The sequence below is a fragment of the Castanea sativa genome, chromosome 8, assembly GCF_040712315.1.
Source record: "Castanea sativa cultivar Marrone di Chiusa Pesio chromosome 8, ASM4071231v1".
Lineage (NCBI taxonomy): Eukaryota > Viridiplantae > Streptophyta > Magnoliopsida > Fagales > Fagaceae > Castanea > Castanea sativa.
In genome coordinates, this window is record NC_134020.1 from 48,666,775 (window position 1) to 48,682,015 (window position 15,241).

At 33.9% G+C, this 15,241-nt stretch overlaps 1 protein-coding gene across 1 annotated transcript; it reads left to right on the forward strand.

Moving 5' to 3' along the window:
• Positions 1-3,762: 3,762 nt before the first annotated feature.
• On the forward strand, positions 3,763-14,999 carry LOC142607331 (uncharacterized). Its single transcript, XM_075778780.1, has 8 exons — positions 3,763-4,144; positions 6,184-6,276; positions 7,366-7,577; positions 8,744-8,888; positions 8,981-9,053; positions 12,709-12,855; positions 13,614-13,739; positions 14,548-14,999. The coding sequence occupies exons 1-8, from the start codon at positions 3,876-3,878 to the stop codon at positions 14,641-14,643; spliced, it is 1,161 nt and encodes a 386-aa protein (XP_075634895.1). The 5' UTR covers positions 3,763-3,875; the 3' UTR covers positions 14,644-14,999.
• The last annotated feature ends 242 nt before the right edge of the window (positions 15,000-15,241 follow it).

Here is a 15,241-nt window from a genome sequence, read left to right on the forward strand (position 1 = left end):
GTAAACTACATATTTGGTCTCTAATCTTTATACTGAATGTCAATTTAGTCCTTAACCTTTCAAATTTATCAATTTGGTCCTTAACCTTTTACTATTGTCTCAAAATAGTCCCCACCCGTTAAGTGTTTGGATGGATTTGAGGATTAGGCGACAAATTTTGGGGATTATAGTTGTGGGCTTTGGAATTTATGGGGTTGATACAATTTCTTGGCGACACATTTGTTGGGTTGTTTCAATAATTCATGGTTGTTGAAGAACAACCCCAGCATTTGGACTTCAATTACACAAGTGCAGATCTTCGTGTTCTGTAAGAGGCAATGTTGATAAGAACCAAACCAAAATTAAAAACAAAACAAAACAAAAATAAAATAATGTTTTTAGAAACTAGAACAACAACACTAAAGTATAAAAAGGACGTTGAGGCACACATTATTTATTTATTTATTTATTTTAGGCTGAAATGGCAGTCCAAGTGGTAGTCTAATGTAGTCTAAAATTAATATTTTATTTTGATCGTTAACCATGTGAGTATTTTTCATCCATTACATAACAGTAGGGATTATTTTAACACAATACTAAAAGGTTAGGGACTAAATTGACACATTTGAAAGGTTAAAGACTAAATTAATATTTAGTGTAAAGATTAGGGACCAAATATAGAATTTACCTTATAAGGAACGTTAGCAATTAACAAACTCATTGCGCCAATTATTGACTCATTAAATTTAAAGCGATAGAGTCACAACCATTTGATTGTTGATTTGAAAAGTAATCTCTCACCAAATCAACCAAATCAATCCTTGATCATAAATACCCATCGACGTATCCTCAATTTTATAATACCTGGCACCAATCACTGACATCAAGGACTTTTGACAATTATAGATTCAATGCTATTTCAATTAGAATTAATTGACATCATAAGGACGAATTTGACAATTTATTATAATATTAACAAAAATAGAAACTCTATCCTCCCCTCCTATCCAAATTCTCTCCCCCCAACAAAATAACTTATATTTGGACCAAATGAGACTGAAATGGACCAATTCATTATTTTGCATTATCTTGGTTGATATTTTGCACTATCATTTTAGTATCATTGTTTACAATAAATGATAGAGGATTGTTTCTCCAAAAAAAAAATGATAGAGAATTGGAAAAGTTATGGTAAAGTTTAAAGAAGAAAATAATATGGTGTAAAATAATAGAAAAAAAAAGTAGTAATATTGTAGCGGGAAATTAAATTTAACATACAAATTTAATTGACAAATGGAGTGCTAATATTTCAACGCGGCCAATGCCAACATTGTCAAACCAAATTAAACCCCATGGTTGTGGCGAGAGAAGAAAATTGTTAAAAGAACCATTATAAAGGAGTCCTAATCCAAATAAGACTCAGTGAAGTAATAATAATAATAATAACAATAATAATAATAATAATAATAATAGAGCTTAAATTCTATGGGGAGCTAGTATATAACACATGTTTTACACCCTCCAATAGTATTATGTCACATTAGCAAATCAAAAACTATTTTATTTAATTCCCCCCCTCTTTCTTTATTTTACACTATTATTTTTGTCTTTAAACTTTACCATAATTTTCCCAATCCTCTATCATATATTGTTAACTATGATAGTAAAATTTCTCTACAAAAAAAAAAAAAACTATGATACTAAATTGATAATGAAAGTATCAACCAAAATAATGAATTGGTCCATTCTCTTTAGTTTGGTACATTTTGGACTATTCCAGTCTAGTTGGAATTTGTTTTTGGAAGAATTTGTAGGGGAGGAGAGGAGAGGCTGAGAGGGTTTCTACTTATGTTAATAAATATAAGTTGTCAACTTTGTCCTTATGATGTCAATTTATATATTTCTTTAAATTGAACACAAATTTATAATGGAAATAGCATTAAAATCATTGGTTTGTGTGGGTGTGTGGTGCTATGTATCATCACAGTACTAGCTATATCAGTGATTGAAAGATGTATAAATATCATTGGACAAACGCATAAACCTTAAATTGGGATTAAGGGAAAGTTTTGACATTAAACCAAAAAAATAAGAAGCCTTTGATCACATGATTAGCGCGTGTGACGAGGCTAGTATTCCATGATTATTATCCATTTTCTGCATTGCTTCTAATTTGATTGTTAATTGTTTGATTTTTGAGAAATTAATATACTTTCCTCTCTTGGGCTTGTAAAAACATGCATATAGTGGGTGTATTATAGAAAAATATGTCAAATTTACATGTTTTTTTCCAAAAACTACCAACATCAGTTTATCTATAATATTGTATTTACATTTTTGCTACAATAACTGTGTAAATATATCCAACAAGTGTAGCTTTGTATTTTATTTACAATTTTTTTTCTCTCACCTCTCCCATTAGATTCTCTCTCTTCCCTTGACTCTATTCATTCACTATCTTCTCTTGAATCCCAGCAACATGCCTTGTACATTCATATCCCAAACTCATCAAACACATATACAAAATCCAGTATGAACCATCAAACCTAGATTGCAAAGAAGAAGAGTATCGGCGACGACTGAGAGAGAGGTGAGAGGCTAGAGAGGTGAGCGTTTGAGAAATGAGAGGCGAGAAGTTTATTTTTTTAGGTCTTAGAGGAGAGAGAGACTAAATGAAAATAATAATAATAATGAATAAAAATGATTATTTAAATAAAATAGTGTGTTTAATAAATAATTGTGTTTTTGAGAAGTGATACGTCTAAGAGAGAGGTGAGAGGCCAGAGAGGTGAGCGTTTGTGGGTTTGAGAAGTGAGAGGCGAGAGAGTTATTTTTTAGATCTTAGAAAGGGGAGAGACTAAATGAAAATAATAATAATAATAATAATAATAATAATGAATAAAAATGATTATTTAAATAAAAATAGAGTGTATAATAAATAATCTGTTGATGGTGTTTTTGAGAAGTGATTGTGTAAAATAGAAAAAGAAAATTCTTTTGAAAAAATAGACAAATTTTTTTACACAAATTGATGCGAATGCTCTAAGTATTTCAAACTTATTTGCAAGGATACTTTTTCATGAAGTCCAAAAAAATTATCGAAATATACTTTTGGCTAAAATGCAAAACCAACCCTCTAACTTTCTTCAGTTTTTATTTTAGTCATTTAACTTTATTTTTGTTCATTTCAGTCCTCTAAGTTTTAGATTTATTCAATTACGGTCTTTCCATTAGCTTTTATTAAAATTTTGAAAAAAAAATCTGAAAAATATTTTTCAATCATTAATTGAATTTTTTTAATTTAAAAAATTTGAAGAAAAATCTATAAAATTGAAAAATTAACCATAACATATAACAAAATTTGATGGAAAATTTTTAATTAAATAAACTTGAAAGTTAGAGGACTAAAATAAACAAAAACAAAATTAAAGGACTGAAAAAAAATCTAAAAAAATTTAGAGAGTCAATCCTGCATCCTATACTTTTATTCTCTCCAAAGTCCAAACCATAACTTTCATATTTTTCCCAAGAAAAAAAAAAATACATAAACCTTTTTTTAATCTAAAAAAAAAGAAAGACTTGTGTGTACTTTCCTATATATTTTTCTTTAAATAAGTATTTTCACATGGCCATAGATTAAAAAGATGTTATCTCTATCATCGACTGTAAGATACATGGACATGCCACATAGGACAGCAGTATATTGGCAACGTGGACAAATTCCAAACATGAAACATTGAACCATTGCCACTGTCCTTAACCTCTAAAAACTACCGATTGAACAACAACCATTGTAAACCATTCATGTGAGCTCTCTCTCACTCTCAGTTTCATTACACACTCACTCCTCGTCCTCGGTCAGGACTCTTATATTTTCTCTCTTTATCAAAAGCTATATGGCAAGCACTACTACTACTGCTTCCTCTACACTGCCATTGTCAAAACCAGATTTTCCAGTTCTGTCTTCTCCAAGAAACAAGAAGCTGATTGTATGCAGAACCCATTTCCAACAATATCCAACTCTTCGCAGAATTTCGAATCTTCGTCGGTTTAATTCAAATGGGTTTGTCGCATTTTCTCGTTTGAATGATCAGATTGAAGAGAATGGCCTTTCCACTCAGGATATGGTATCGAACAATGACCCCGGGATTGAAGTTCAAAGCCGGTAATGGGTTTTCAATCTTTTTTGCTTTTTAAAGGTTAGGTTATGTTTGGTTTCTAAGAAACTTAGTGAAAAAGAAAGTTCAAAGACTTACTTGAGTTCATTTGTTTGTTCTGCCCGGACCAAAAAGAGAAGAAACTAGTTGACTATGTGTGTGTGTTTTATCTCAATATGATTATGAGTTAGTTGTGCCACATTGTGGTCAATTTGTTGAATGAGTGTTTCTGATTTAATGTACAGTTAATGTTTGACTTCTTTTGATGTTTTAGTTATTTCCTAGGAAGCATGTACGCTCATTAAGAGTGCCGTGTTGATGTCTTATTTGTATCATACTGGCATCGTATCAGTTGTTTCATGTTATAATTTTTCAAAAATTGCTCGTATCACTATGTCGTACTCGTGTCCGTGCTTCCTAGGTTATTTCTATTTTGATGCTCTTTAAAATGGGAATTACAGTGTTGTGTTAATCAGCCATCCTGTTCTTCCTAACTGATGAATGTTACTTAAAGGAAAACATGAATATCTACCTCTTTCAGACTTAACCCTCTTGCTCTTTCAACAAGCACTCTTTTATACCATTGCAGTCATTGATCTTCATTGTAAAGGACTGATTTTGTTAGTCAACTTTTCATTTTTCTTTTCCCTATTGGTGATGACACAAGTACTTTAGGAATGGCTGAATGGGTGCATTTCTTACTTTATCATATCTTCTATTACAATTCATCCATCTCAACATCCTCAATTGCAAATTTTTGTTTCTTATGTTAAAGAGAAAGATGTAGTGGACTAAGACAGAAAAACACATAGGACCTTACATAAATGAGGCTTCTTGCTTTGTCAAAGTCTCAAATTTTTTTGTGATACTTTTTAGGAAGTCACCAGTCATGTTCTACAACAATTTAGGCTGAATTCCTTCCTCTTTTCAGTCATGACAATGCCCTTGTTTTTTTTTTTTAGCATTCCAATTGTTTTAAGCGGCTATTAGCAAAGGGGGTTTTGCACCCAGCTTATTTTAAAATTCAAATCTCTGTTTTGCCTATTTTTTAGATCACTAGGCTGACAATTCTGTCTTGTTGATACTGCATGAGTTGAGTCCCTTCTAGTATTTTCCATTCCATCGTTGAGAAAACCATGTCTGTGTAGGTGAGTCCTAGATTAGAGATTTTCTCATCTTCAAATTTGTAACTATATGCCAGTTAGGTGTGGAAGTGAATACAAACTTTGGTATGAGAACAAGTTTCTGTCAAACCAGAGCAAGACATGGTTGATGTCATTCTTTGATTGCAAAATAAATATTAATCTTCGTCTATATGATCTGACATCAACACACGTCTAGTAAAACAAAATATCTTGACCTTTTTATTTTCCATAGACCATAAATGTTATCTTTTTAATATTGGATTTTCTGAAGATGACCCAACCACTTAGTTCCCTATTGGTTGGTGAATCCTGTATAGAAAGAATTATGGCTGTTTGATTGTCCTATTTATTCTAGATGCTGGAAAATGTCAGTTTGATGAAGAGTGTAATTTTGGTTTGGGAAATGAGCCTAATATCAAACTTCCAGTGGTTCTACCTATTTAAGACTTTGGATTGTTTCCCATTTCAAATATTTCTATGATTGGTCAATATGCCTCAATCAAAATAATGTGGAGATACAGTAGGCTTAATTAGGGTCCCCTTGTGTTTGCCCTTCCCCAGGGAATATAAGAGTTCATTGATTTTCCATAAAATTGCCATTATCCACCTAGAATTCTTCTATTTCCTGCTTTTTTATAAATTACTATTATACAATCTATAGGTCAATATGAGTGTGTGTGTGTGTGTGTATGCAATTTTTTTTAATGATTTTAAATGAAAAATGTGGAAGAAAATGATGGTTGACAACATTCAGATCTCTATTAACTTTTTTGCATGGTCATTTGTTCCCATGAATTGGGTCTTTATTCTGTATCTTGTTTTGTTTTTTGGCTTTTTGTTATCATTGGATTCAACCAGCATGTTTTTCTTAATGTGTGATGGTTTATCTTCTTGTCTTGTAGCATATGGAACTGGAGGGGTTATTCTATTCGCTATCAGTATTCTGGGAACAGTGGCCCTGCGTTAGTTTTAGTTCATGGTTTTGGAGCAAACAGGTCTACATCAATTACATTTTGCTTCTCATTAGCAGACACGTAATTGCTATAGGTATCAAATGCACAAATAGCCAAATGCTTTCTTGCTTCATAAAAATTCATGTACTAATTGCATGCATGGTTTGGTACTTGTACTTTGGTTTAAACTAGGGACTATGCAGGTGGGACAAGTTGCACACAAGGTTAAATTTCAAACGGTTGTAGTATATTCCTATATGGTTGTATGGTTAATCTTTGGTGTCAGCTAATATGATAGTGGATAACATTGTGAAGTTTGTTCATTGCAGAAGTTTGAACCACAGAAGGACCTCATTTAATTGTAAAACTGTGTTTCCTATTGATAATCTCTTTGTCTACTCTTATTCTGCAATACAGCATTGCAGGGAAACATTTGGTATAAAATTACATGCAGAAAAAAAAACTGCAATTAGCTGGTCCATATTTTTCCTTTGTTTTATGCACAAGAAAAGACCAATTATGCAGTCAGTGACTATGAAATCAAAACGTAAACAGAGTTTTGTGATCATGGTTAAGATCATCCAGGTTGACTACAGTACTGATGGTCCCTGATATGCTTGGAATTAGGCGTCACATGTGCCATGTAATAATCAAAATGTTCATATAATGTCTACATTAGAACAATTAAACGGATAAAATATGTATCTACATTGAAAAGATGAATCAGGTCTTGATTAATAATACCAGGTCAAGTTGAATTCATGAGAGTGACCAAGTATGCATAATTTTACACCTTTCTTTACAAGCACATTATGTGATCAGCCAGTAGCTGATCAGCCATTAGCATTACAGAATAAAAAATATTTAAAACTGATTTATATACCCAAGGAACTGTGAACAGTCTCAATTTCTGTTGCAGGGTTTTGGTCACAATCTAAAAGCTTGAACCTGATTTTTTGATCTTTGTATTTCTTTTAATTTATAATGTTGAAAGATTTGCATGCCTAGCTTCTCAAGGTTTATGCATGTTTCAAGAACTGTTGATTTCTTAAAAGTTTTGTTCTCCAGTATCTTTGATTCTGTACTTGAAGTGTCTGTTAGTACCTGTGACTCAATTGTGGCTGGTTGCAGTGATCATTGGAGGAAAAATATTCCCGTTCTGGCAAAATCACATAGGGTATACTCAATTGATCTTATTGGTTATGGATATTCAGATAAACCAAATCCTCGTCAATTTGGAGACAACCTCTTCTATACATTTGAAACATGGGCCACCCAACTAAATGAGTTTTGTATAGACGTGATTAAGGATGAAGCATTCTTTATTTGCAATTCCATTGGAGGTGACCACCTTTTGAATGTTTTGGCTTATGTTAATTAATCCTTCACTAGAAGCTTTAATGTTTAACCAATCTATGCATATTTTTATTGTGAATTCTTTTGTTTTCTTTTTTTAGCAGCTGTACACACCATCTTTAGGCAGTATGCTATTGTAGAATTAAATTTAGAGTTTAAGACTTTTATTCAATTATAAGAACCATAACAACAGCATTTACTTAACAACTGATTTTTATTCAGCTAGAATCATATTTCAGTTTATTTTGTTATGGTTCAATGCTTTTTCATTTCATCTTATATTGGTACCACTTCTTGGGTTTTAAAGCAAGTTTTCATAATGCATGGCTCTGCTATACATGTTCTGTGTTTTGCATATTAATAAATAGTTCTCCCAATATTTCCAGGAACATTTAATAAAAGGGTGTAAATCATCTCTGACTTTTTGGGTTTATTTATACAAACTTGGAATCAAGTTGGCTTACAAATTCTTAAGCCAGGAACTTGGTATCCTTCTGTGTATTGATAATTTTTGAAAAACCTGTTAAGATGGCATGCCATTCTTGTGATGCCATTGGAAATTGTATGACGAAAGTGACCTATTAAGATGGCATGGCATCCTTGTGATGCCATTGGAAATTGTATGACAAAAGTGTTAATTTAAATTCTGAACAATCTTGCCTGTTCTGGCTAGACTTTGGTCATACAGTACTTAGACTTTCATCTCTTGTAGCATTTGATAAATGCATATTTTCTTTTTCTTTCTTGTCATGTTCATATGTGTTATCAGATTTGGTTTATAAGATAGTCTCTAATCGTTTAGTGTTATGCATGCTTGTGTGCTGTGCGTTCCTGCCTCTCTCGTTTTGTTCATACTCGCTGCTTAGAATTATATTTTAAAACATATTTATTTTTGATCTGTATATCAGGCAACCAGAAGGATCATCTTCTTGACCTGTGTAGGATTTTTTTCCTTTATGAATATTTTTTGGGAAGATACTGCTGCAAAATATGCTATCTGTGAGCTCACAGCAGTTTCAGTAATACTTGACTTCAGTGCTACTTTCTATGAAAACTAGAGAAGCCTTAGATATCAAACAGTTCTTAAATTCACAATTTTAAGGTTGATCACATGATACCATTATAGAATCTTCTTTTTCTGGCCTTTATGTAGGACTTGTTGGTCTTCAGGCAGCAGTTATGGCACCACAGATCTGCAAAGGCATTATCCTTTTAAACATATCTCTTCGTATGCTTCATATTAAGAAGCAGCCCTGGTTTGGAAAACCTTTAATTAGATCATTCCAGAATTTGCTGAGGTAAGTATTTGACCCCATAGCTTCCTTGTATGAACTTTTAGAGTTCTAAGGCTGCATATGTAGGCTTTATGATAGTTGTGCTGTTTTGCCAGGAATACTGCTTTGGGCAAATATTTCTACAAAAGTGTCGCCACACCAGACTCTGTGAGGAGTATTCTTTGCCAGGTATTCCCATATATCAAATAGGTATTTCTCATATAGCCATCAGTGCTAAATTATCACTGATGACTACTAATTGTATCAAGGGCGGATTTGAATTATGATTTAACACCAATTTATAGTAGTTCAACAGAACAAAGTTTCACCAAAAGAATACATACTCTTCCCAGAATTTTCACCACGGTGGTATTTTTTTTATTTTTTATTTTTATACAAGATAGAATTCTATTCTAACCTAATCTAAGTATACATGTGTGTGAAGCTCTCGCCTGGAGACTTGAACCTGACTTTACCCCACACTCAACAAATACTTATACTTGTGGGTGACCATTGCACCAAGGGTGTGCAGTGGTCACGGTGGTATTTTTAAATTTTCTACTTTTTCCTTCCTCTTTTCTTTCAACTTTCAGACTTTTTCTCCCACACAAAATTATAATATGTAGTTATTATGATTATTTTGAAATGAAGTAGTTGCATTGAAATGGTGTCTTAGTAATTGGGTTGGTTTGACTTGACAAATGATCCATAACCCATATTAAACTTGGCAAAAGCTGCAAAACTAGGATTGTAATACACATTCCATGGGCTAAGTTGATTTTGAGATTTTCTATTTTTGAAAACTCACTTGGCGTATAAAACACTTGTGAATGTTTAGACCCCCAAATACAAATTTTCCAATTCAAGTTTATATTCAAACAATATATGTGCGGAATATAAAATATAAGCAATACCCAAATTAACAAACTACTCTAAGCCATTAATTAATCACAACCAGCAGAAATTAAAAGTTAAGAGTAAGGGAAAGAAAGATACAAATACAACATAACATCGGCAAGTGTTATCGAAGAAGAAACCGAAGAATTCAGCGAAAAACCTCTTCGCCGCCCTCTAAGCGGTACATGATCCACTAGAAAATCAGTTGGGATACATGAATAGCAATAGACCCTCCAACTCTAATCTATCCAATGCACATAAGCCCTCCAAGCTTCTTGCTCCAACAAGGTTACGCCGAACTGTGTTTTCTCTAGCTTTCTAGATCCCGTAATTAGCCCATTGCATCAACCAATATAAATTGGTTCTCTCTTGATCTGCTTCCCAAACACCAAAAACCTTCTTACTACTCTGAATTTGGTGAGGTAAGGATTTGGTTTATGATCCTCTCATGGGTATGACAATGGAGAGGGTGAGAGTGGAGGAATTTGGAGAATCAAGTATATAAGATTGTGGATAAATCAGTCTTGTTTTTCTTTTGGGGTTTCTTTCTCAAAATTCTCTCTGGAAGCTTTCTACATTTCGTGGGTATAAGGATATTTATAGTAGGATGAGTCGCGAAATAGGGTGCACTGGCGAGTCACTCGCGACTAGGATGAGTCGCGAGTTCCAGTCGCAAGTTACCAGACTAGGCGAGACTGTATTTTTTGTTCTGTAGTTATCCAGCTGGCCTGACTCTTCATCTTCCTGCATGCTTTACATGTGTGCTTCATTTTGGTGAGTAACCACTCGCGAGTCACCTTTTTGTTGCACACTCGTAATCAAATCTTCACACTCTCTCACATACAACCCTTATATTATTTCTACCCAAATACAGGGTTTCTAAATGCTGAATTACAAGCAAATTTGGCACGGAATAAAGCCAACACATAGTTGAATAAATTCAGCTTTGCAATTTTGAAACCATTAGTTTTCCTTGGAAGATGTGTTGGCCTGTGATGTGATCAAGATTTTAGGTTAATAGATTGAACTGAAATAATATTTGAAAAATGATTGATTCTGAACCAAATCCCGTGTGGATTAGAGCATTAGCATTGAATGTGGGATATGGAGCCCTCTTTTGCAATTTTTTATAATTCAAGCTCAAATTTTTTGCTCCATTTAATGTGGTATCTTGTAACTACTGTAAACTGAGCTACAGTACCATCTCAAATGTAAGATGGTACTGTAGCTAATGGGATAAAAAAAAAAAAATTTAATTCTCCCTCACCCCTTTTAACCCGGGAATTTCTCTCTTCTCTCATTATTTCTCTTCTTTTCTCTCTCTTCCTTCTCTCTTTCTCATCTGCTCTCTCACTGTTCAGACTCAAGACCCCGTGGGTTTGCTCCATGGTGGAATCGGATGGTTCCAATGGGTCGGCATGACGGTCCGATGGTTTGAATCAGAGCTCCGATGGTTTGAATCGGAGCTGTGAATGGTTTATGTATGGATTTTTTGTTGTGGGTTGCGATTGGCGTGGGTTTCTTTGGATTTGGTGGGTTTTGTTTTTTAGTTTCGCTGATCTGGGTTGATGGATGATGGAGGAGTTGTGCGGAGGAGTTGGGTTGATATGAATGATGGAGGAGGAGTCTGGAAGATCGGCGTTGTGGTGGCTGTGCCATTGATTGGCGTGATTTTTTTTTTCCAATTTCACTGATCTGGGTTGATGGATGATGGAGGAGTTGGGTTGATATGGATAATGGAGGAGGAGTCTGGAAGATTGGTGTTGTGGTGGCTGTGCCGTTGATCGGCGTGATGGGTTTTTTTTTTTTTTTTTTTTTTTTCGATTTGGGTTGATGGATGATGGAGGAGTTGTGTAGAGGAGTTGGGTTGATATGGATGATGAAGGAGAAGTCTAGAAGATCGGCATTGTGGTGGCTGTGTCGTTGATCGGCGTGATGATTTTTTTTTAGTTTCGCAGATCTAGAGTTGTGTGGAGGAGGAGTCTGGAAGAGAAGAAGTTGAAAAGTAAAGTAACAAGATTCAGTGAGGATAAAATTGGGAAAAAAAAGGGAAAAAAATATTTTATTGTGAAGATATATTATTTTAATGAGAATGACAGAAAAATAAAAGTTTTGATATTGGGGTTTTGTGAAATGGTATGGTATAATTGATAAAATAGTTTTTTAGATGGTAAAATAGGATAAAATTAGGAAAAATGAATGCGGATACTCTTAGATCTTTAAAAAGTAAGCTTGGGTTTAATTTATCGACATGCCATCCAATTTGATCTGATTAAGGTACACACTCATTTTATTCCCAGTTGAATGACTGTTATAGATTCCTTATCATAAAAAGTGGAGAAGTTTACACCTCTTCCCTTTTTACAAACACAAGTAAAACGCTTTAATTCATAATGGTGGAAAAGTGGAGCAAGTACTAGGCTAGTTGGCAAGCTTGTCTATGCATATAAATTGATGTGTTAAGTGTATGTATGGGAAAAGACAAAATATTCTATGAGTGGGATCTACTTGACTATGTTGTCTTTGAGTTACACATTCTCTGTATTTCTTGCCTAATAAAAAGCATCCTTGAAAATCGAACCTTAAATCATTCAAAAGTTACAGTGAGATTTCGAGTCAAAAGTGTTAGTCTAGAGGCAAAAGGTTTACAAGTTGTCATAGACTGACAATTGACGGTAGGAAGTGCGGTAAATCTGTGCACATTAGGGAATTTAACATTTTACAACACCTATTCTTACTAGTTTGTAGAGAAAGTATCTCGTGAGATGGTTTTATGTAGCACCCACCTCACATTTGGTGGGCCACACACACTTGTGGGAGCCAAATGTTGAAGGGGGCAGTGTATATGCTGGTCTCACAAGATAATTTTTCCTAAATGAAAATAATGAATACAGTTCTACCATTGTTGCTGTCGATTGCTTATGATGAATAGTGGATATCATTTCAGTGTTACCACGACACCTCCCAAGTGACAGAGGAACTAGTTCAGAAGATACTTAATCCAGGACTGGAACCTGGTGCTGCTGATGTGTTTCTTGAGTTTATTTGTTACTCGGCTGGCCCTCTTCCTGAGGAACTTCTGCCTCAAGTAAAGGTCAGTTTGAAGATAATTTTTTATTTTTTATTTATAATCTGAGATTGAAATCCTACTCTAACCTTATCTAATTATATATGTGTGAAGCTCCCTTCTACATTCCTACCAATCCAAGTATTGAGAGCAGCCACTTTTTTTTGGTTGCTTTGAGGGAACCAACTACCAAGGTCTTTAGTTTGATAAATTGGACTACCTTGAAAGAGTCCAAACCTCCAAAGTGAAATTTTCATTCAATAACAATATTTTTCAGCTTCCTTTATTATTCAAGATTAAGCCATATAAATAGAAGGCTCTACAAGATAAATGTAAATTAAAATTCAAAAGAAATCCAATCTTTATTTACTACAGGTAGATGAGATTTATTTAAAGAATAATCTTACAATTTATCTCACCCTTATCTATTTACCCATCCATTAAAATGACAAAAAGATGTAAGATAAAAAGCATGTGGGTAATTTGTTGATTGCAAATTACCCACCCTTCTATGATCCCATTTAATGGGACAGAGTTTTACTCCAAACTAGTTTCGAGAAATATTCTCTAATCCATGCAATTTATATGACCATCAATGTTTATTTGGTTCAATAAGTAATCTAAATTCTGAACAAGCCACAAGTCATGTTAGTGAAATTACATATGAATAGATAATTTTGTCCTGTAATGATTTGGAGGAACTTTCCTCCGAAATTTGGAGGAAAATTCTATCCACTTAATGGTAATAGCACTAGGTAATGACCCTTCTTTTTTCTTCATTACAGTGTCCTATTTTAATAGCATGGGGTGACAAGGATCCATGGGAACCCCTTGAGCTTGGAAGAAACTATGAGAATTTTGATTCTGTTGAAGACTTCATTGTCCTCCCCAATGTTGGGCACTGCCCCCAGGTTCCCCTCTCTCTCTCTCTCTCTCTCTCTCTCTCTCTCTCACGCGCGGGCGCGGGCGCACACACACACACACAAACCCCACCAAGCCACCACTCACCCAGGCACATGTGGAAGCATTGATTTGGTAGTGTTTTTATGTGGCAATAATTAGTATTTTACACCTTTTTTGGGGGTTAATTATGGAAAAAGTTTACGTCCAAACTAATTTAGAGGAAAATTTCTCCAACCCACCATGTGGCAATTGATAAAACCATTTACATGTACTTTTAGTCATATGACATATTTAATGAGTCATGTGACTTTTTTAAATAATACTCGTGGATGGTTTTATTAATTGCTACTTAACAAATTGGAGGAGATTACTTCAAACTAATTTGGAGGAAAACTTTGTCTACTAGTTATATACTTATATTGACTTATTTTTGTTTTCAAAATGTAGCTCCTGCAAAACTTGGATTATAATATAAATTTTATAAATGATTAAAAAAAAGTAGTTTTTAAAAGTTCTGAATCTCTTAGGAAACATAAATAAAATTGAAATGAACGCAAAAGTTTTGATATGTAGGGGCTGTTGGGCTCTTAACAGAACTTCCTATGCACATGCTATTATTTTGGTTCTAAAGCACTGGTTTCTGGTGTTCCATCAATGCAAAATCAATCATTAACCAATTGTGGAAACAAATTTTTCTTTTCCCTGTCCATACTAAAAATATAGTTGCTCATTATTGATCAGACTTTTATATGAACTATAGAATATGTTTGATGATAATAACTTTTTGACTTCAATAATTTGTTGATTGCAATAAAGGATGAAGCACCTCACCTTGTGAATCCACTTGTTGAGTCATTTGTTGCACGCCATGCTAGACCATCAACATCAATTAGTGTCTCCACAACTATCTGATCCAGTGGCATCTCAGGTTGTTGCTATACCTTCTTAGTGCGTCTCCAAAATGTTTATGGCCTATCCTTTCTCAAAGGCAGTACTGCTGGTCATCAAGTTCCACATTAATTCGCTTTTGACCTACAGTCTCCAGTCATGTTCAAACGTGGGGTTACATCACTTCTTGATTTGATGCTTGAAATTTGTGGCATTTCATTCATCCAAACTTTTAAAATGCTTTGGCTCGGACCACATTTGTTATATATCTTCAAATTCTAAACCTTCCTAGACTATCTGTAATTTTATGTCTAATAAGTTTTGTATAAGCACACTTGTTTATAGTTAAATGCATCAAATTTACTGGTTGGTTTGGTTTATAGTCATCCCATTTCCCAGGATTGATGGAGACTAAAAGACAGTCACAGTGCCATTGATATAGGTGCATCTTCTCATGATTAACATGGTTATGGTGGAGGGACCCTTCAATTATTGAAAGTCGAGTCAAATTTTGCTAAGGAAAGCAAATTGAACTTGTCCATTTTACGTGAATCACTTCCTTTAACTCTTTAGGCCTATCTGAAAGGATATGTGTCTATTCAACAAGCAATTATGAGCATGC